The sequence below is a fragment of the Heptranchias perlo genome, chromosome 22 (assembly GCF_035084215.1).
Source record: "Heptranchias perlo isolate sHepPer1 chromosome 22, sHepPer1.hap1, whole genome shotgun sequence".
Taxonomy (NCBI): Eukaryota; Metazoa; Chordata; class Chondrichthyes; order Hexanchiformes; family Hexanchidae; genus Heptranchias; species Heptranchias perlo.
The window spans coordinates 45960116-45984094 of NC_090346.1; the positions used below are offsets into that span (position 1 = coordinate 45960116).

The following is a 23979-nucleotide window of genomic DNA, read 5'->3' on the forward strand; positions in this document are numbered from 1 at the left end:
TTGATAATCGCTCCTGTGAAGCGCCTTGGGACGTTTTACTATGTTAAAGGCGTTTGGTAAAACGAAAAGAATGGCCGAGGGAAGATCAAGGCTTGTGTTTTGAGTGATCCCTGGCACAGATGTGCACCTGAGCCTAGAGGATATCTGAGGCACTGCATTTTCCACTCTCCCTTATAACCATTTGCAGAATTTAAGGGAAGCAAAAATCATGAGCAGGGGGAAAGACACCAAAGCCACTGGAGATCACAGACTGGAAACAGCCCCCATACCCTTGAGCTAAAATTTGTCAACAGGACCTGACACACTAGGATCCGAGCAACAAAACCGATCATGTCTTTATTGGAGGAAATAGCCACAGTCGACACACTATGGTACAACACTGTAGACAAGAAACAGCTCAGGTAACAGCAGATCACAGTGTGACTGACACCAATGGTGCGACAAGAGGGGAAAAAAAAGGGCAGCTAGTGGGTGTACTTTTATACAGGGCTCCTGAAAGGACGGCCCTTTGGTTCTAGCCTAAAGTTTTCAAGCATGGGGCCCCCCCCTTTGATTTTCTCAATTGAAGGCACCTTCTCCATGGAATGTAGGGCATATCAAATGAGTTGAGAAACCTTTTCAGTATTATTTACCTGTCAAATTCCCTAATTTGGAGTAATCCATCCTTTGACAACTACTGAAAGAATCCTCCCCCCCGCCCCACCAGGACAGTTAAAATCATCCACCGGAGGAAATCCAAATATAAAAGTTCGATATGAATGTGGGTATCCCGAGTCTCCAGGCTGATGCTATCACTTTTGTAGTAGTCGAATAATTTCTTCGACTCCAGCCAAGACTCCATGTGCTCAAGTTATTGGTCTCATTCTCCAGAAGAATTTCATCCATCAATCAATAATGTAATATGCAGTGCACAAATACCTACACCAAAATGTTTTATTTTTATTGTAAAGATTATACTCAAAACACTAGACCCTTGGTTGAAATTTTCAAAAGGTTTTTGTATATTCTAAATATTAAAAGGGCTGTTATTGTAAATAGAAAACTTATAATATTGTGTAAAAATGTAAATCAGACATATTATTGACACTGCAAACGTTTACAACATAGTATCAAATGCAAAAGTATTAAATTACCAACCAGTAACAATATACAAGTAAAATTCACAAAGCGATGAGAAAATCCATTCAAGAACACTGCAGTTTGGAGACTGATCTTTGTGGAAGAAGAAAAAAAAATCAGAAATTAAAAATCTAACTTCATAGGGAAAAAATGCAAATGAAGGAAAAATACAATTCCAAAAGCAGAGAGACACTAAAAATCACAGAACAATGAAACAGTCAACTTCTGAAAAAGGTTACTTGGAACGAAATTGTGAAAGAAAAATGAATATATTAAAGCCCCTTCCATCCTCTCAACCCACCAATAGAGCAGGTGAAAAAAGGCATCAGATTTAGTAACGGGGGGAAAAAAACCCCCAGAAAATGCTGGACATCTGAAATAAAACCACAGTACACAGCAGTCCAATCAACATCTTCAGGAAAAAGGGCGCATCAGGACTGTTTGGGTGGGTAACTTTTTCGCCAGAAAGGGTGAAACCCTTCTTTTCGTTTTACAAAACGCCTTGCTGTGCATTTCCAGCGTTTTCCGCCACTGCGATGTTCTCGAATGTCAAGCAGAAGCCGTACGAGCAGTACGTTCCTGTGCTACCCCTGTCCTTTCACATGCCCCCATTTAATACAATGGAAAAGCAAAGCTAAGCTTGAAAAAAAAACTAGTTGTTCTTTCAGATCACTTAGAGGACAGCACCAGCCATCAGCGATTTGGTATAAAAAAATATCCTGCAGAGATGCCCGGACTTGCTTTCATAAAAGATTGAGAATTTAAGCAAGATGAAGAATTATAAAACAATGTTTCTCAGCTAACTTTAGATACCCGTCAACGCAATCCTGTCATAGTCTGTATTTCGATATTGAAATTTGTATCATTAAATTTCATGTTCAAATGCAAGGTTTTGCCCCTTTCATCCATATTCCATAAATACCAGGTGCATATTTTGCTACCATGAATCAACACAGAATCTGTATCCTATCTCCAATTGTAACGTCAGGCTCCAGACTTAGCTGGTGTCTCTGCTGAGCGCCTGAACATGCTGCTGCAGCTGTTCACAGTAATAAGGGCTGCGGTGTTTGTGTTTCACAGCCTCGATCTCTTGTGTCAGCAGCGATGGAGAAAGGAAACTTCCTACTTTTAGAACATCTGTGGAGAGGAAAGAAAATGAAAATCAACCATTGTGACTTGTTCAACAGCATATAAATACACACCTGAACACACTCCCAAAGCCTATCCAAAAGGTGGATAGCATTTAAACAGCCTTTAGAAAGAAAGACTTGCAACTATACAGCTTCTTTCACGACTTCAGGATGTCTCAAAGTGCTTTACAGCCAATGAAGTAATTTTGAAGTGTAACGCGGCAGCCAATTTGCACACAGCAAGATCCCACAAGCAGCAATGTGATAATGTTTTAGTGATGTTGGTTGAGGGATAAATATTGACCAGGACACTGGACAGGAACTCCCCTGCTCTTCTTTGAATAATGCCATGGGATCTTTTACGTCCACCTTTGACTGTTTAGTGTCCTACTTCGGGCACTACCCCAGCACTTTTACACTGGAAGCATTTGGGGAATAGAAATGACAACCATCCTTCAGCCGTGGCCATGGACAAGATGTACATTTTAACCAACTCAAACTTTTGCTGACCAACAGTGCATTTTCCAGTGCCATTTTAACCTTTATTAGCACATACTCCCAGTTCAAACATGTTTAATGCAACTGACTATAAATCATTCTATTTCAAATCAACATCTGCCAAACTATTCCCACTTACAGTATTGTGAATTGCTGAAATTATACTGACCTGAATTAGCATTTGGATTAACACCAATATAAATTTAAGTCCTATTTTTATAGGACTGGCATTACAATGATAATTTTTTTTCAAAAAAATTTGGTTTCTGCAGTGAAATTATAATTGATTTTTTAAATCCACAGTGCAAAAGAGAGAGAAAAATGGCCAACTTCAATCTAAGGTTAGGGTCAGCTATTCAAACCAAGCATTTTTGTTGAAGGGAGGGGTGGGAAAGAAAGAGCCGGGTAAAGTTTATCACATGTATGAACACCATGTGCCTTTCAATACCAATACCATACATCGGGTACTGTTGTGAACAGCCAATTTTGAAGTATGTATCAGTATTATAAAGTTTTTCACTAGGTGGTGCTGGAGGTGTTTTCAAGATCTTGTATACATGGTGCAAATCTTCAGAATGGCAAAACTGAATTCTCCATATCCCTTCTGCAACTTATTTTAAACCGCAAATATAAACGAGACCTCAGAGTTCCTGTGTGCTTAATCTACGATAGCCTCACAAATCGGTGTTTTTTTAAAACTGTGTTTACATAACCAGAATTTAGAGCAGGTGTGAATAATGTTCACATGTCACTTTGCTGCACAGGCTGCTGTCAAACATCAGCCTGCAAAATAGAAAGTAAATAACCTAATCTGAACCACCACTTACCGTTGTCAAAAGGTTAGCGATTCTCTTTTTAAATTTGATCATTTACTTACTGGGACAATTTTTCCCTTTTCCCCACAACACCTCTCTTTCTTGCTACATAACCTACTTTCTGAACAAGACAGTCCAACTGGTGGTATTTTGCAAAACTATCAACACCACATCTGAACTGATTAGAATCATAGAAGTTTACAACATGGAAACAGGCCCTTCGGCCCAACATGTCCATGTCGCCCAGTTTAAACCACTAAGCTAGTCCCAATTGCCTGCACTTGGCCCATATCCCTCTAAACCCATCTTACCCATGTAACTGTCCAAATGCCTTTAAAAAGACAAAATTGTACCCGCCTCCACTACTGCCTCTGGCAGCTCGTTCCAGACACTCACCACCCTTTGAGTGAAAAAATTGCCCCTCTGGACCCTTTCGTATCTCTCCCCTCTCACCTTAAATCTATGCCCCCTCGTTATAGACTCCCCTACCTTTGGGAAAAGATTTTGACTATCTACCTTATCTATGCCCCTCATTATTTTATAGATTGATAGGAGGCACAAAATTACTGTTTAGAAGGTGTTTTCTTTTACATCAAAAAGCTAGAAGCGCAGTAATTTATGAACCTGTGATTTTTATATGATTGCAACTAACAGACTAACTAACCCACAAGTGTACGTAATGGATCCCTTTCCAACGGCAAAATGCTGCCCGCCCCCCTCTCCCAGTCGATGAGTTCGGTTACTGATCAATCTTCAAACTAGTACGAGAATCAGAAGCTATCATGGAGCTGACTATTTGCTTCCCGTCTGAAGAGGAATGTTGAGATTGTAACTCAGCAGGAGGCAGCACAAAAGGAAAAACAAAAACTTTGGTCGTTACTGCACTGTGCTGTTTACATTACAGTTCATTATTCTTAAAATGGAATTATGGAAAGAGTGTATACATCTGTTAAAAGGCAGCAGAGTCTACTCTCAAAGCATTTTTTCTTCAAACTGCAGAGTCCCTTGAAAATAGATCTAAAAATCCATAAATCTTGCTATGTTAGGTTCTTTTCATGCTGGGTCACTTGGCAACACTATAGAAGTTTTGACTCGTTCCTAGTAGCTAACCATAATAAAGACTGGTGTTAGCATGTATCTGCTTTCACAAGTGTAATATAGGATAACGCTTTGACTACAGTGTTCATGAAACACTGACCCAGTGGCATTCAAATTCAAATGGAAACCTTGCTCGAACATGCCCAGAGTTGTCAGCAGCAAACAGCCGAAAAGAAAGAAACTATCCATTTCCCTGACATTACCACTACTCACTGCTGGCAAGAACTCAAAACACTAGAACTGAGGAGCTGGCAAACATTCAGGGGACGGAAGGAAAAAATAAATCAATGTCTTCTGTGGTTTTGAATCAAATTAATACTGAACTCGTTACTTGAAATTTTTTAAAAAAATCTTACTCGACAACATCAGACGAGTAAATCAAAAATAATTCCACGAGCAAAGCATTACGTAAAACATTAGGTTTTAAATGGCAGGCTTATAATGAACAAATGAAGCAGAACAATTCAGATGAAGTGATAATGATATTTGTCTGTAAGATAGTCACAGCCTTCTTATTGTGCCACCCATGGGAAGCACAATACAATGTATATATCAGAGGACACAAAAGCGTATTTCAGAGAGCGAGAGGCATTTGGTAAAGCATGCAGTGATGTCAGAGTGCAGACACTTGGCATATTCACTTCATGTAGAGTTATGAAAATGCTAAATAGAAAAAAAAAGCAAAGAAACCTAAGTTACCAGCAGAAATTGCAGTCAATACTGCTGCTGTTCACTTACTGGCACTTTGGCCAAGATAGTGTTTTACAGTTTGCTTAAGTGAAACCTGGCAAAGCCAAGTAACAGCTAACTATACTGCATTAAAAATATTAAAAAACCTTCATTCATATCTTTCATATTTTTATTGGAACAAGTGTTGATGTGGAGCAGTTTCAGAAAAGTGTAAATATCAATTGTGGAAGTAGAAGGTTTTTATGAAATTTTTTTTCAAGGCATCAGTGTTCATTTATAGTTCCAATACTTGGAGTGGTACTGTATGAAAAAATACACCACTGAATATTATCAAGCACAATACAACAACTCAAGTTATGCATTATATTTATACAAAGGCACTCAATGTCCACATTTTGCACATTTACAATGAATGCATTTTTCATAGAGGTTTCAGCCAGAGGTGGGTTACATGAGAGCATGCTATGGAGAGTGCTGTGCTCGACAGTAGGTCCACAACTACAACTACAAATGCTTGAGCAGAGTGACAGAGGGGTCAGAATAAAAGTTTCTAGAAGTTACTAATGTTCTCCCTTCCTCTCCTGAAGCCAACGATTCATTATGGTTTCACAGGCACCCTCTGATACCTCACCCAAGTGACTGTTTCTCATGTACAAGTCTAGACAGTGAGTTTGGCAGACGATTCGTTCATGAGAGTCATCAATGCTGAGCTCTCTCGCATCATCCAATGATCAGCATTTTCCAGAGGTTGCTGGAGCAGGAACCCTGGTCGATTTTCCGTCCTAGCTCAGGGGTCACTGCAGCGACCCCAATGGCGATCAACCAACAGCGCACGGGCAGGAAATCAAACCTGGGACCTTCTGGTTAGTGTCTCTCAGTTACATACTGGCCCCCTCAACTAGGGCATCCGGAACGGCCACTTGGGTGAGGTACGGGAGGGCAACTGGCCCCAGCGGAATCGTCGCCCAGTGCCAGTCAGTACGTTCAAGAAAAGGAGGGGAGAAAATTGGATGGGGGAAAAGGAGGGAATAAAAAATGTGCGTTTGTAGAATGAGTGCTGATGCTCCCAACATTCTGCTCTGGTGTTTGCTTTTGAACGCCTAGAGTTATTGTTGTGGACAGCGCCTGTACCAACTAAGCCACCAGGGGGAGCTGGATAACTATTTTTACCACCACTAAACAACTGCAAAAATCCTTTCGCCACAGCATGAATTCCTGGAGGTTAACAGAGTTAACATGTGCTTCTAACAAGGCCATTCCAGGCGGTTGCCGTACCCTGAATTGTTGGAGAGAATGGTGCCTTTGGAAATATAGCACCTCACGTATAATTTTAAATGGCTTTTTCATTGTTTTTGCAGAATAAGAATGCCACCGCACACATCCATAGCAAGAGAAAAAGTAATGGCAAAGATTAAATGGTCAAATTATACAACTGGGCTCTGCTCAGCTGGGTGCTTAAGCTGTACTTTTGAATGGTCACACAGACAGTTATAAAGTCAATAATCTTTGTGTGGTCTGAACTTACCCTGAACACTCACTAAAAATACCTCACTGTAAAGAGTAAAGTTGGGTTGGACATCATTCAGAAAGGAATTTGAATGTTATATTTCACCACTGGATTAGTAATGGATTAACAAATGGATTGATGATGGTTAGTTTTCCCAAATTGTTTATAAACCTCCTTCCATAAAAGGACATGGCTTTTCTAGCAAGAGACAAATCTGTGGCTTTTTCAGTAATGTTTCCTTTCTGGGAGAGCCTGTATCTTCCCATGAGAGGATATATATTTTTCCCCTCCTCCCAGGAAACTTGCCTCTTGTATCCAATAAGTCCAGGCGGTCAGCCTGCACCCCCCACCACCCCCCTCAGGACAAGGGTCCAGGCGATCAGCCTGCCCCCCCACCCCAGGTTTGGGTCCATGTGGTCAGCTCAAATAGCCACCATGGTGTGAGCACATAGGTCCTCTCCCACCCCACCACGAGGAAATACCTGATGCTCACTTTGTGCCTTCTCAAAATGGATAAAACATAAATTGGCATACACCTCACACAGTGGGACTTTATGGTCAATAATTCCTTGTCCCATCTTTGTGGTACACCTCACACAGTGGACTTTATGGTTGGTGATTCATTTGGTGTTCTGCATTATGGGAGCTAGTTTTTGTCCCTGATTTTGGACTTAATCAGCTGCAACGAAAGCTAACGAAATAAACTCCACGTTAGGGTTTCAACACTGACGGGGAGAAAATCTGAAACCATACAGAATCCTCAACGTAAAAAGAAACTCTGTTACCAAATACCTATTGAACCTTTACAGCTTGACAAGGGATTAAACTGCTGTCGAGAGCACTAAACCCAAGTACTTCCTAGGGGCAGGAAGTCACTCACAGGGTTATAAGAATCAGATAAAATAGACATGAAATGACGAGGGTGACAGATCAGTTCACGGGCACAACGGTTCCCAACATGTCCATTCTCAAAAAAAAAACAAATGAAAGTAATCTCATCGGTCTGAGCTGAATCTGATTTATCTATTCACGAACACGTACTTTTCTTCTTTTACATTATGTATACAGAACCACTGTAAGAGTCTAAATTCAGTAGGTAAGCTGTGGCGTATCTCAGAGCAGAGGTGTGCAAATCAAGTTCTTTGTAACAGCCCAACTCAAATTTACTCACACTGAACATGTACTAATTGGTAAACAGGAGTTGTGTTTTCCAAAACTTAGTTTGGCTCTCATTGTCAGCTTGGTTTAAAAATATTGCACATTAACTTGAAGTGTTGATTATTAACACAACTAAAAGTGGCAAAATATTATCCACACAAATGCAGCAAGGGAACATGAAATTTAACACACAATGCTGATGTCTCTTATTTTGGATTGATATTATAACCAACAAAATTAAGAAGGAATAGTACATCTTACACGGCTCTGACATAGTATTTAAGCACCATCATTCATTTATTCATAGGCTAGCATCAGCCCCTTAAATTATAATTTTATACTAACGACGCTGACATAAAATGCCCAGAAAGTCTAGAGAACAATGAGATTTTTGTCACAATGCATTACTCTTCCCAGTGCAAAAGGTGCAACAGACAAGGAAAAACAGATAACAATGTCAAATCTGAACTTGAAGGGCAAGGTGTTGTCTGCAGTCTAATGGATACATTCAGTTACCCACAGGTTCTTGCCCATTGTGTCTTCGCTTTGCGTTTACTTTTGGTAGTCCTGCTCCAATCTTATTATTCCCAGCTCTCCCCCAACACACAATCCCATTTGTCTGTCTCCCTCACAGAATTTTGGTTGAGCCTGGCTCTGGCTGTACAGTAGGATGGGTAAACAAGTGGGGGAGCGGGGATAAAGAAGGAGTTTACACTACCCCAGTCAAAAAAAGCAGGACAAATCCAATCCGGCCAATTACCGCCCCATCAGCCTACTCTCAATCATCAGCAAAGTGATGGAAGGTGTCGTCGACAGTGCTCTCAAGCGGCACTTACTCACCAATAACCTGCTCACCGATGCTCAGTTTGGGCTCCGCCAGGACCACTCTGCTCCAGACCTCATTGCAGCCTTGGTCCAAACAGGCACAAAAAAGAGCTGAATTCTAGAGGTGAGGTGAGAGTGACTGCCCTTGACATCAAGGCAGCATTTGACCAAGTGTGGCACCAAGGAACCCTAGCAAAATTGAAGTCAATGGGAATCAGGGGTAAAACTCACCAGTGGCTGGAGTCATACCTAGCACAAAGGAAGATGGTAGCGATTGTTGGAAGCCAATCATCTCAGCCCCAGGGCATTGCTGCAGGAGTTCTTCAGGGCAGTGTCCTAGGCCCAAATATCTTCAGCTGCTTCATCAACGACCTTCCCTCCATCATTAGGTCAGAAATGGGGATGTTTGCTGATGATTGCACAGTGTTCAGTTCCATTCGCAACCCCTCAGATAATGAAGCAGTCCGTGCCCGCATGCAGCAAGACCTAGTCAACATCCAGGCTTGGGCTGATAAGTGGCAAGTAAAATTTGTGCCAGACAAGTGCCAGGCAATGCCATCTCCAACAAGAGAGAGTCTAACCACCTCCCCTTGACATTCAACGGCATTACCATTGCTGAATCCCCCACCATCAACATCCTGGGGGTCACCATTGACCAGAAACTTAACTGGACCAGCCGCATAAATACTGTGGCTACAAGCAGGTCAGAGGCTGGGTATTCTGTGGCGAGTGATTCACCTCCTGACTCCCCAAAGCCTTTCCACCATCAACAAGGCACAAGTCAGGAGTGCGATGGAATACTCTCCACTTGCCTGGATGAGTGCAGCTCCAACACTCAAGAAGCTCGACACCATCCAGGACAAAGCAGCCCGCTTGATTGGCACCCCTTCCACCACCCTAAACATTCACTCCCTTCACCACCAGCGCACTGTGGCTGCAGTGAATACCATCCACAGGATGCACTGCAGCAACTCGCCGAGGCTTCTTCGACAGCACCTCCCAAACCTGCGACCTCTACCACCTAGAAGAACAAGGGCAGCAGGCACATGGGAACAACACCACCTGCACGTTCCCCTCCAAGTCACACACCATCCCGACTTGGAAACATATCGCTGTTCCTTCATCGTCGCTGGGTCAAAATCCTGGAACTCCCTCCCTAACAGCACTGTGGGAGAACCTTCACCACACGGACTGCAGCGGTTCAAGAAGGCAGCTCACCACCACCTTCTCAAGGGCAATTAGGGATGGGCAATAAATGCTGGCCTCGCCAGCGACGTCCACATCCCATGAATGAATAAAAAAAATATGTAGGGTTCCAAAAGTCCCTGGCCAGACCAGCCTATATTGTAAGGCCTAATGGAAGATGTGCAAATAATGTCATTTCTTTGAAGCCACTGAAGAAATTTGCTTGGCTCTTCACACTAGGAGAACACCTTTCTGGATCATTAGAACTTCTCTGATCCTTTTTCCCCCCACCATCTTTAGTTTTAAAACGGCTTTGAACTAACAACCTTTCAGAACTTCCTCTTTTGTTCTCTGTTCTCCTTCATCTTTCCTCTGGGCACTTTTTCTCCTCTCGCTGAAGCTCGCGATGCAACATCAGCGTCCCATTTTTCTCGTGTTTCGGATGGGATTTTGTATCAGTGTCTTTGGAAATCATGGCGAACAAGAAGGGGCAATTTGGAAGTACTATGGTGAAACACACATTAGACTATAAGTCAATACTAGATAATGCTTAACCACCAACATAAGTGTGTGTGCAATTCTTATAGGTGAGGTTTACTGCTCCTTTGAGATTACTGTAATCTCAATTGTCTCTGCAGTTTAAATTATTTATGTACTGCGTAGCAACAAATACTTTGGCAAAGAATGAAAATTAGAAAGTCGAGGAAATGAATGAATAGCTCTTACCGAGAAGTACTTCTTGGATGTCGCTTTCTGGATCATCCAGATGAACCAACAGCCCGCGATACAGGAATTCAATGTGGCTCTTGAACAGGAATTGGTCATAATCATTTCCAACGCTATGGAACCAAACACTTAAAGCTTTGGCTGCTACGATACGTACTTCATCCAAACCATCATCCAAGCGTTTTAGGAGTTCTAATTTAAAGAAAAAGGAATCAAATCTCAGTGATGCTCCAGTGGCATAATCTGCATTAATAATTTTTAAAAACTACATCAAGTACAATATTTCGAAGACCTCCATAGGAACAGGAGTAGGCCATTCAGCCCCTCGAGCCTGTTCCGTCATTCAATGAATGAATGGATGATCTGTATCCTGGCTCCATATCCCTTAATACCCTTGGCTAGCAAAAATCTCTCTGATTAAAATTATTAATTGAGCTAGCATCTACTGCTTTTTTTTGTGGGAGAGAGTTCCACACTTCTACCACTCTTTGTGTGAAGAAGTATTTCCTAACTTCTCTCCTGAATGGCCTGGCTCTGACTTTAAGGTTTAAAAATTTACAGGGGAAAGAGCAAGGGGAGTGGGACTAATTGGATAGCTCTACCAAAGAGTCGATACAGGCACAATAGCCTCCTTCTGTGCTGTATCATTCTAATACCCAAGGATCTGATGGCAAGGGCAATCAAAAAAAATCCTCAGAATTCAACAAATACTTGTTCCATCTACAATACTCCAAATTAACTTCTCTTTTTCCACAGGTAGTTCTAGTGGGCAAAGAGATTGCAAACATTAAAACAGAAGGGTTAAAGTTATGGAACCAAGGTGGGTAAATGGAGTTAAGTTAAAGATAAGCCATGATCTATTTGAATGTCGGAACAGGCTTGAGGGGCTGAATGGCCTACTCCTGTTTCTAAGTTCCCATAAACTTCGCCGAGAATAGGATTAATGGAATATCTGCAAATGCATATATAATGTAAAATTACAGGGGAATAGCATACCTATATATGGTATTACTGCATCTTAAAAAAGTGTGCATTCTGGTACACACATTACCTGGGTACAATTTATTTAGCTTGTCAGGATCCAGCTGATTCCCACAAACTTTTAAAATGGCACTGAGAGCACGACAAGCCAGTAATCGAGTCATTTTGGAATCTTCATCAAGTGCTGCAATCACTTTTGGCATCAAGTCGTCATATACTCCAAGAGTCTGTTTGAGCAATTACAAGAAGCATAAAACTGTTGCCAGTCTGACTTTTCATAGAATCCCCAAAACTATAAGTAAAACAAACTGCATTTATTTATTTCACCAAAGGTTTTAAGTCCATGTGAATGGAATATTGTGATTATGGTAGCGTTCCCCACAGCGTTGCTGATTGGCCCATGTTAACCACAACTGATCAGGTCCTTACAGTCCATTCTATTTTAAAAATTTTAATTTTTCTGATACATCACTTTCTCAACCCCACTTGCCTATTTTTAATCATTTATTTACTTTTTTAGGCTTTATAGAAACTTGTATTAAATTTGCTTACATTCTTCTCCAAGCTTTTCTCTGTGTACAGCAAATTTCTGATTTGCTCAGCCTCTCTGCTCTTCCCTCCAAGTGCGATCACACACTATTTGTTGCAACCTTGTTGGATCAAAGCCACGTAAAATTGAAAAATGAGGCATAGCTCTTTCGCTTCACCTAACTCCTCTGCTGAGTCCTGACCTCCCCCCTGAAAGCAACCAGATTCTGAAATCCTGACCCACTCACCCATTCCCCTCAGTCTGACGTAAACACTTTCAGCAGCTACATTGTTAGGAATTTCTGATCAATTACATGATAATCAACATAATTTTAGTACCAAACTGAAATATTCAGTTATTCTGAACTTCAAGAGGGGAAAAAAATATAAATTCGAGCAGAAAAGGTTAAGGGGAGATTCAACAGAGGTGTTCAAAATCATATAGAATCATAGAAAATTTACTGCACAGAAGGAGGCCATTCGGCCCATTGTGTTGGTGCCTGCCAAAAATGAGCCACCCAGCCTAATCCCACTTTCTAGCACTTGGTCCATAGCCTTGTAGGTCACAGCACTTTAGGTGCACATCCAGATACTTTTTAAATGAGCTGAGGGTTTCTGCCACTACCACCCTCTCAGGCAGTGAGTTCCTGACCCCCACCATCCTCAGTGAAAAAATGTTTCCTCAGCTCCCCTCTAATCCTTCGACCAATCACTTTAAATCTATGTCCCCTGGTTATTGACCTCTCTGCTAAGGGAAATAGGTCCTTCCTGTCCACTCTATCTAGGCCCCTCATAATTTTGTACACCTCAATTAAATCACTCCTCAGCCTCCTCTGTTCCAAAGAGAACAACCTCAGCCTATCCAATCTTACCTCATAGCTAAAATTCTCCAGTCCTGGCAACATCCTTGTAAATCTCCTCTGTACCCTCTCTAGTGCAATTACATCCTTCCTGTAATGTGGTGACCAGAACTGTACACAGTACTCAAGCTGTGGCCTAAACAGTGTTTTATACAGTTCCAGCATAACCTCCCTGCTCTTATATTCTATGCCTTAGCTAATAAAAGAAAGCATTCCATATGCCTTCTTAACCACCTTATCTATCTATCCTGCTACCTTCAGAGATCTTTGGACATGCACTCCAAGGTCCCTCACTTCCTCTACACCTTTCAGTATCCTCCCATTTATTGTGTATTCCCTTGCCTTGTTTGCCCTCCCCAAATTACCTCATTTCTCCAGATTGAATTCCATTTGCCACTTTTCTGCCCACCTGACCAGTCCATTGATATCTTCCTGCAGTCTACAACTTTCCTCCTCACTATCAACCACACAGCAAATTTTTGTATCATCTGCAAACTTCTTAATCATGTCCCCTACATTTAAGTCCAAATCATTAATATATATCACAAAAAGCAAGGGACCTAGTACTGAGCCCTGTCGAACCCCACTGGAAACAGCCTTCCAGGTCACAAAAACACCTGTCGACCAATACCCTTTGCTTCCTGCCACTGAGCCAATTTTGGCTCCAACTTGCCACTCTCCCTTGGATTATGGACTTATACTTTTTTGACCAGTCTGCCATGTGGGATTTTGTCAAAAGCCTTGCTAAAATCCATGCAGACTACATCAAATGCACTACCCTCATCGACCTCCTTGTTACCTCCTCAAAAAAATTCAATCAGGTCAGTCAGACACGACCTTCCCGTAACAAATCCTAGCTGGCTGTCCTTGATTTCTCTGTGCCTTTCTAAGTGACGGTTCATCCTGTCCCTCAGAATTGATTTCAATTCATGAAGGGTTTTGATAATAGTAAATAAGGAGAAACTGTTTCCGAGGCAGCAGGGTCGGTAACCAGAGGAGACAGATTTAAGGTAATTGACAAAAGAACCAGAGGCATGATTAGGAGAATTTTTTTTGATCTGGAATGCACTGCCTGAAAGGGTGGTGGAAGCAGATTCAATAGTAACTTTCACAAAAGGGAATGGATAAATACTTAAAAAGGAGAAAAATTTACAGGGCTTTGGGGAAGTGACTAATTGGATAGCTCTTTCAAAGAGCCGACAGGCACAATGGGCCGAATGGCCTCCTTCTGTGTTGTATCATTCTATGATTCCAAATAATATTTGGCAGAAATTAGGTGCAAATGTTTGAAATGGAGACCACTTGCAAATGTCAGGTTCAATTCATAAATTACAACTAACCTCGGTCAGACTGATGTAGGAAGAGAAAGGTCAGTAAGGTACCCAACATAGTAAATGGTACAGAAAAGATAAATTCAGAATTGTACTTCCAACGACACTAACAGCAGGTTCATAGTTGTGAAAGTCAATTTCAGGACTTATGCCAGGAAGTTCTTCACAGAGTCATCTATACAGGGAATGAACTTCCAGGTAGTATAGTGGAGGCAAAAAGCCTAGAATCATTTAGGAAACAGCTGGATGTAAAAGAGGAATTGCAGCGTCTTTCAGGTGGATGTGCAAAGATGGGCTGAATGGCCTTCCTCATCCACAACTACTTGCATATTATTAGCGACACATACCCTCCAAATAACTTTTAAACGTGCTATTGAAGAGTATGTTATACCAGGATAACACTGTACACACAATAGATTGAAACAAAACTATAATTTGGCATTTGTCTACAATACTATAGTTAGTACTTTATGCCAATCCACATGATAGAGAATGTATTTTTAAATCAGTTAATGCATGAAAGGACATTTAATTGCAGCTATGTTCTTTTGCACACCACCATTAAGGTCAGTATACACCACCTGTGTTAATCAGTAAGATTTTCCTTTGCTTTATTTTACATTGTTTAGGACTGATGGGCAAATTACTGGGTAACAAGCAGAAACATCGGAAGCAATTTTTCTAGATTATACAAGTGCATGTTTGAATGAAAGCAAGACATTTTTTTCAGGATATATGCGTAGGAGAAATGAATCTGAGAATTACACCAAATCCACACTTCCATCAGATGTTGAACTAATAATCAAATGGCTTTCATGTAATGTTATTTCTCCAACAGCGAGCCCTCAGTGTATGCCAGGAATTTAACCAATTTCTACTGAAGTGGTTTGGGGGCCTGAAACTGGCCCACTTTAAAATGTACTCTGCACTGGGAATTTTCTTCTAATGTCACATGGTGTGATCCATATTCAGAGATCATATTTACTTGCAGCTCAGCAAAGCACCACCTATTCAACCTTCAAGCACTTCTTAGTGGATTTCCTTCTTGGGCATTTAGGGTCAAAATGTTTGGTTAGGAACATAAATCATAATTGAGCGCTTAGATACAATCAACTCTACAATGAGAGAGTTTTCCTGACCCTTGACCCCCAAGGAATACCCATTTTCCCCAGGTACAAGGGTCATGAAAAAGCAGCAGAGCCTCCCTTCAAAAGGGTCTCCGCCACTTTTGTGTTAGCCTGGAATTTCCAGGGCTTTCCTGATAGGGTGGAACTGGACTTGTGCCTCGGCGCAGACCAACTGCAGCTATGAAACTGAAGTGCAGGGATGACCAGTGAAATCTGGCACTGGACTTCTTGGTGAATGGAGGGTTTGTGGGGATCCCTAGGGCAGACCAAAGACAGGAAGCAACACTTCCTTTGGTACGTTTGATCCCACCTCCCCGACCTCTAGATGTTCATATTTAATTGGGACCTCTTGCAGCTAATCTTCATCAGCAGTCAGAAGATCCCGGTTTTGGAGGCTTGATTCCAGCTGCAGTTCCAGTCCATTTTGCTAGCACCAGGCTCTGTAGCAGGGGGTGCCCCAGGGCAGTGTTAATGGCCCACAACAGAAAATCCCAGTGCTCCTGAGCCTGCACAGGAGCAGCACACTTTGGTTCAACAGGCAAATCTGCCTATACAGGTTTATAATATCAATGTTCTTGTATTAGGGAGAAAAACGTGCATCCATGGGAGATATGGGTGGCGGAAAATACGTGAATTCAACACTAGTGCCTTGAAATTAAGCTCTTTGAATGCAAATGTATAAACCTTTCATGTGTCCAGTATTTTAATGGAAGCATTAAACACCAGGTGCAGTTTTATTGCTAACTGTCAAGACATTAAACAATTATAATCTAAATATGCAAAGAGCTGAACTTCCAAGATATAGGTGTGGAGTATAAGACATGGTTTAGCGTGAGCTGTTACAGGTCTGAAGAGACTGAAACTGAAGGAGATAGTGTCGGATAGAGACCACAGAGAGGTTATTGTCTAGGAATCCCACACAACTCAATCTCAGTCACATATCAGTTATAAAAGGTCTTCCTCATGAGGTGAAAGCAACTGAGTTAAACAATTTTTGACTGCATTCTAGAAAATAGCTTCCACACAAAAAAAGGACTGCTACATTCTCCTCCCTTCACTGGAATTACTGGCGTGTGTCTGAGAGCATGTCTCAAAACCTCAAGTAATGTCTTAAGAAAAGCCCGCCTCTCATTCACGCACGAGTTCATAGTTCTTGAGATGTGAAAGATAACACAAAAATATCGACTGTGGTACACATATCTTTTACTTACCACTTTAGGTGCACGTGTCAAAGGTTTGGAGAAGTTGATTTTGACATTTTGAATTTTGAGTCATTATTATTAAATGGGAAGGTGGAAGAAAAAGGTGCAAAAATACAGACACACAACAACTGAAAAGATATAAGCTGTCACAGGGGAGCAGAGGGAAGGGAGGGAAAAAAACGAGAGAGAAAAGAAAAAGACGAAACAAACACATACAGCTGATAATGAATGAGACAGCCATTAAAGAATGAAGGAATGTGGAGGAAGATATGACAGGCAAGTCCCACTGGAATCATTATCTGCTGTATTCTACTTGGATTTCATGACATTGAAAGCCTGAGTAAGGCTCCAAAAATGTTAGCAGATTTGAAATTAATGCATTGCTAACTTTGTGAAATTAATAGGTGCTTGTCTACAGCTTTCCTAACAAGATTATTTCATATTTGTCTGGTTTTGAGCTGGCTTGTTTGAATCCTTGACCCTTCTGGGATTTACCTGTTGCAGCGTAATCATCTTGCTATGTAGCAGAGCCCACAGACAGGATACAGCAGTCATGCGGATTGCAGCTGCTGTCCTCCCAGCATGCCACAGCAGATTAGGCACCAAAATATCTCTTACAAGCGTCTCCAGGTAGCTACTGAATTGCCTGAAGCAAAAACAGAAGACACTGCAGTTAGCAATGAAACAAACTGAGGCAGGATTAATAACTTGTGCATGTGGAATTTTTTAATTTAAAGAGATGTGGGTGGGAAGTCACTACATTTCCAACCAAATAACATGGCGGGGCGAGGTTTAGTGGGGTAGGAAGAATTTGGTTTTTTTTTGCTCAGCTGACTGGCTTTGCTCATTAAGAGAGAGATTAATCTTACTACACAATCCAATTTTCAAAGCTGCAATATTTATCAAATAATGGCTTGCAGTTTCGTGGGTGCAGCATTTTTCTGTGCAATTTAATTTTTCTTAAATCACGCCACAGGTTGAGAGCTGCTACTATAAAAGCAGCAGGCCAGCAAGGGAGTCACCCACCGCTCTCAATAATTTCCATGTTGGCATTAACAAAGTGTTTCAGGTTCAAGAAGAGTCCAGCTTACAAAAGATGATTGTACGAGAATAATGATTACTAAAAAGATTCTTAAGACTGAAATGTATATAGTCTTGTGAAGAGTATTTCTAGTACTTCACAAGTTCCTGTACAGATAACCACTGACTGCTATGGTGGGAAGTTTGCCATATTTTGTTGATTTTTTTTAAACCATGACCTATCAGGAATTAAATATTCTATTATTATTCAAAGAGCATTTCACATAATTATCAATAACAATGCAAGCCTCATAGCACTCAGAATTTACATCTGTAGGGCCTTTTCTCTTCCTTTTCTTTTCCTACCAATATACTCCCCCTTCGCCTCTCCTGAAGATAGTTACTTTGTCTTGGAGTACAATTCCTCTGGAAACAATTGTCATTTAATATCTTGCCAAGTAGCCATTGTCTGTGTGTGAATCCAGACAGGGAAAGAGCTTCCCAACTGGATATGATGGCCCATATTTTTAAATTTCAGTCATTAGGATCAATACTTCACACATTAAAATCAAACATGATAACTTTACTTTCACACCCCCTAATTAACTTGCTGTCCCACAGTTACTTAAAGATGCACTTAAAGATCCAGGCATCTGCAGACCAGAATATGCTAGCCAGTGGTGGTTACATTTGGGACATTATTTCACACATGCAAAAACCCATCAAAGCCTGTGGGTTTTTCCACACGAGAGCAAGAGAGAAAAAAGACCTATGGACACACAGTGTCCTCCAGATCAATGAGGAATAAGTTAATGTTTGTCATTTAACTTCACCTGTATCCTTTCATGCACTGATCTAGATCTTTCAACAAAGAACTGGGAGAACATCTGGCTGGGAATCTGATTGAGGGTTAGATGGCTAAGTACAGGCAGAAATGGTCAAATGCTGGTTCCTGAGCTGCTGGGAACACAGAATCATCAGGCCAAGGAAAGCAAATAGTCATGGATGAAAGATGTGTGTTGTGGAGTTTATCTTTTGGGGCTTGGCAGAGTGCAACTTTGCAGAACCTTTCTTCCGGAGATATAATGGGCAGAGTCCATGGCAGAACAGATTCTATATGGTCAGTGGAAGGAGTGAACTTGAAGAGCCAAATGGCTTCCTTTTGTATCACACGTTCATAAGTTCTTTGCAATTAGGTACACCCGTCGACTTGCTGCAATCAGTCTATTTTGTAGCACTTTTAACAAGGCATTAATCTGTATTGTTTTGTTCATAAAGGGGACTCAAATATATTTGCATACAGAAAATGCTGGAAACACTCAGGTCAGGCAGCATCTGTAGGGAGAGAAACAGAGATGACGTTTCAGGTCGATGACTTTTCATCAGAAAGGTGATGAAAGGTCATTAACTTGAAACATTAACTCTGTTTCTCTCTCCACAGGTGCTACCTGACCTGAGTGTTTTCCAGCATTTTCTGTTTTTATTTCAGATTTCCAGCATCCATCGTATTTTGCTTTTGTCAAGTAATTTGCAGTTCAATTCTGCTGTGTTAGATCTCAATTTGCAGCCGTACATTTAACGTTAACAGTGAACCCTGCCAAAAACAGAGATCATTCAATACTGAAAAAACCTCATTGGGTCCCAGATGATTTTTGTTGCCCTAAAAACTGCAGTGAAATGACCCCCAGTGTGAAAGGAAGAGTCTGAAAACTCCCAACTGTAGGAATAAGGGGCATAACCTGGTGATTTCGCTTTGAACAGAACTAGATGATTTTGGTCTGTCCATTTGACATCAAATTTCTGCATTAGTTGACTTACCAGCAGGTCACTCCTGTTGCTGTATAATAATAAACAATGTTTTCTGCAATGGTATAATTGTTTTCCTTTTGGTAGCTGACATTTTTTGGGAAATTAGGACGGACGGACGGGTCTCCAAGAGTGTTTCGATATTTTTGGAGCAGATAAAATAAAGCTTGAAAACCACTGGCTTACAGGATATTTTCTACGCAAGCTTGGTTACTTTACAGAAAGGAGCTGGCAGTCGTTGAAGGCAGCAGAGTACAAGATAGGCGTGGTGCAGAAAGCTGGGCTCGGGTGGTTCAAAACCTGGTTGTTGACTTAGCTTGCTTTACCTGAACTTTAACTTTTACCCAAAAAAAAATTATTTCAATGCGCCATTGAAGGCTGAACCTTTGATGTGCATTTGGAGGACTGTGGTCCAAATGGCTGGATTTGTTGGCCGCCCTGAATGATTTCTTTGTTTGGGTATTTCCCAACTCTGCCTGTATGGTAGATAACAGCTGAAGCCTCCTCTATTGGAAAGGTGTACAGATTTTACACAAAGCAAGCCCGTGATAATGGGGGAGGCACAACACCTCTGGTCATAAGCGACAGAGAAGGCACAGCTGCCGTTGAGGCAACAAAGTCCAATACAAAACTTCCAAAATTACAGAAAAAGTACTTCAAATTCAAACAAAAGTGAACATACAAGTTAAAGCATGAAGCAGTGCTCCAAAAGATTTTCTCACATTAGGGACCATTCAGAATACAACTGGTGCTATTAACAGGAGGTAAAAAAAAATAAATGAAGGAGCTGAGATTTTGATCTTAAAGCACGTGAAACTGTACTAATGTGCCCAAATCATGCTGACAAATACGTAACGATGCAATTTAAGAAAAAAGGTACAACTGCAGTAATGAGCAAACGGAACAGCCATTCCTGTGAGCTAATAAAAAACATGGACAATTCCTTTAATAATAAAAATAAAAGGCAAACCTTTTCAGAAAAAGATAAACTAAAACTGACTGAAGGGCTTGTCATTTAAGGTTGTAAACTGGATACGGGAGTGATTAAAAAAAAGTAAAGCTTGAAAACAATTTGCAATCCAGCATTCAGTAAAGATAGACGGAACTAGCCCTGTGACATTAATTCGGTTTTGGGAAAATAATTAATTATATACAATATGAATAATAGTCTGTGGAAGTAGTTTTGGGAGCATGGACTCACTGACTGTGATTCAACTGTGCAGCACGTTGCAAGTAGTCCTTGGCTCAGAAGAAAATAGTAATTCTACGTTTTTAAAAAGACAAGTGATCCCCAGAACGACCATGATACTGGAGGTGCTATGCAAGAAGGGAACACAGCTCTCAAATTTGTCTAGCCCAACGAAACACTGCCATATTGTAGATCTGTGCACTATTTTTAAAAATTAAAAAATTAAATTAAATCTTATTGATGATGCAGATGTGTCATAAACATTGAGAGCCAACAGTCAGTAACACCCTCCCCACCTCCAGGAAAACTAAAAAAACACAATATTTTTTCTAAACTGCTATTGTTGATGAGGGATTTAGTACAAGGGATTTATCCCATAGATTTCACATAAAACATTTGGGCAGCTTTCTGATTGGCTGCAGTATAGAGTTGTGCAAGGGTTTGAGTTAAGCCAAGTTGGAATACTGCACACATCTCCACTGCACTGTGTCTTTTCATATCACTTTCGTCTCCCCTCCCCAGCTCATTTTCCCCCCCTTAATTTATTTTTTTCTTTCTCTGCACGTTCCACGTGTACCTCGAGTGAAACAAGACTGGCACCATAAATATGGAGACATTACGATGTCAGCATGCCAATTGATATTTTGATGCACCTAATCAATAATGTACATGAGTTTACGTCAGAAGAATTCACTTGGAATACCAAACTCGAATCTTCCATTGGTGAACTGTACGGCAGGTACCCGACTGTTAACTTCAAAAGGCTGGACTCGCAGAGCACTTAGATGGAAATCATTCTTCTCTCGTGTTATAATTTGCACTCCAGAAGATGGCGCTCCCCTATTACAGTTGTCAAAATAACTTCAACTGCTGCCAAAACTACAGCTCCTTCAAGTTCCATCCAAAATAGCACATAATTAAAAGCAATTTCTTAAAACATAATTAAGTGCATCTTGCGTGATTGATGTTGGATTACCCAGAGAAGGAAACATTGATTTTAATCCGGTTAATAATTCAACCTGAACTGACTAATGCAATTCTACAAGGTGGTCTGCATTCAGTCTGACCCATCTCCAGTTTTGTCTCTGTGTTGGCATTGTTAATAGAGACTGTTGATAGGTAAAATGTCCACATCAAAGCACAATGTTAGTTTGGCTTTATACAGTTTTTCCAATAGGATTTGCACAAGAAAGAAAAACAAAAATGCTTTTTATTTAAGACCAATCATGTAAAACAGGAAAAAAAACAAAACAATAGAGAAAACGGAATAAGTGGGTGGGCCACACACAGAAATTGTATGATGAACACTTGGAGTCTGGCAGTCTGCATGGCCAAGAAATATCTAGCACAAGACCATTAGAGCTCATTTGAGACAAAGAATTCTAATGTGTGGCCCTTAGCCATGACAGAGAAATTGTGCACCTGTCATCTGAATCATAAGTCTGTAAAATTCCACAAATAAAGTGGACAACATCCTGCAGTGATGAAGCATAATCTGTCTCAGGGTTTGGTTAGGCTCCCTTAATGATTTTTCTACGGTCATTTCAAATAAAGCACTCGGAAACTTGCTGTCCTTCAAAAGCTGGCAGGCACGACGAAGCAAATTTATATATAAAATAAATGAGGAAGAAACAAACCACTCCGAGTGAAACGGTGACTCATAACCCCAAACCTTTTTTGTTTGCAGTAATTAGCTTTACACCGTCACACACCAAATAATTGGAAGCTTCTAAAATTGCACTTTGAGACAACTATTCCCAGTGTAGAAGGTTGTTTTCTTTTCAGGAAATGGAACTTTTTGCTTAATGGCACATCATCACCTTTCAAGAAAGTGGCACCATGGAATGCCCTAAATGATCAAAATCACAGGCAGGTTGCATACAATTCCTGGAGCAAGGATTTGTGTTTAGCCGCAGAGGAACAAGAGCCTTCAGCTCATCTACCATCATGAGACTTGAATGCCTTTTACTCCCCTTTCACTTAGATTCTCTTTGCACTCTTTTAAAAGGCAATTGGCAAAAGAACCAGAGGCGAGATGAGGATACTTTTTAAAAAATGCAGCGAGTTGTTACGATCTGGAATGCACTGCCTGAAAGGGTGGTGGAAGCAGATTCAATAATAACTTTCAAGAAGGGAATTGGATAAATACAGGAAGGCAAAAAATTTGCAGGGCTATGGGGAAAGGGCAGGGGAGTGGGACTAATTGGATAGCTCTTTCAAAAAGCTGGCACAGGCACGACGGGCCGAATGGCCTCCTTCTATGCTGTATCATTCTATGATTCACTGCACTGAGATTGCCTGGAACGCAAATGTATTAATTCCATATGCAGCTCCACTGTTCTATGGTTCCACCCTGCCATTGACAATTCTACTGCAGTGCACAAATACCCACAAGTGATTTTAGTGACAACTGCATTACTGGGAGTAATATAAACTTACCATGCAGCTACCAGGGAACTGACCAGACACCCAATTCTTCTTTTATAGACCGTAAAATGTAAAATATCAAAGGGCTCTAACAGTGATTAATTCTTACTGAGAAATTTGGTATCGTTGAACTTACACCTACCCTTGAGAGTTCAGAGTTTCACTGGCATTCAGCAGTAATTTTGATAAAATAGTGAAGAGTTTTAAGCGCATCTCGGGGTCTCTGCTGGGCTGCAGGCAGGTTTTCAAAACTGGAAAAACTTCATGGAGTGATTCCCCTAGTACAGGACCTACAAAACACAGCACAGACAACCTCAGCAAGTGATTCCATTAGAACAGTACTTCTAAAACACAGCTTTATTTTCAGGATATTTAGTAACTAGATAAACACCATGGGCTCGATTTTGGAACCCAAGTGCAGGTGCGTTGGGGGCTCCGAAAATCGGGGAAATCCCGAGCGGGTTCGGAACCCAGCTCCAACCTGCAGATTTCCGGGTTCCCCATGACGCGTCTGGGTACGCGCGCTCCTCCTGAATGCGGAAGTCCCACCAGCAATTAAAGCCGGCGGGATGACAGTTAAAACAGTTAGTTAGACAGTTGAAGTACTTAATTTTGTGCACAGTGAGGCAGGGGTCCAATTTTCAAACATCCTCAGCGTGTTTCCCATGCTGTGGGAAACACTCCATGTTCTACCAGATGTGTTGCAGCCAGCAGCCAGTTGGACATTCAAATGCTTGTTTGACAGATGGGGAGAAAA

At 41.1% G+C, this 23979-nt stretch overlaps 1 protein-coding gene across 1 annotated transcript in view; it reads right to left on the bottom strand.

Moving 5' to 3' along the window:
- Positions 1-334: 334 nt before the first annotated feature.
- Positions 335-23979, bottom strand: part of LOC137340742 (dynein axonemal assembly factor 5-like) — an 89903-nt gene continuing 66258 nt past the window's right edge. The window contains exons 9-13 of the mRNA XM_068003475.1: positions 23365-23512; positions 17276-17426; positions 11803-11959; positions 10752-10943; positions 335-2256 (exon numbers count right to left, since the gene is read on the bottom strand). Coding sequence (XP_067859576.1) covers positions 2117-2256; positions 10752-10943; positions 11803-11959; positions 17276-17426; positions 23365-23512 — 788 coding nt within the window. The 3' untranslated portion in view covers positions 335-2116. The remainder of the gene's footprint in view (positions 2257-10751; positions 10944-11802; positions 11960-17275; positions 17427-23364; positions 23513-23979) is intronic.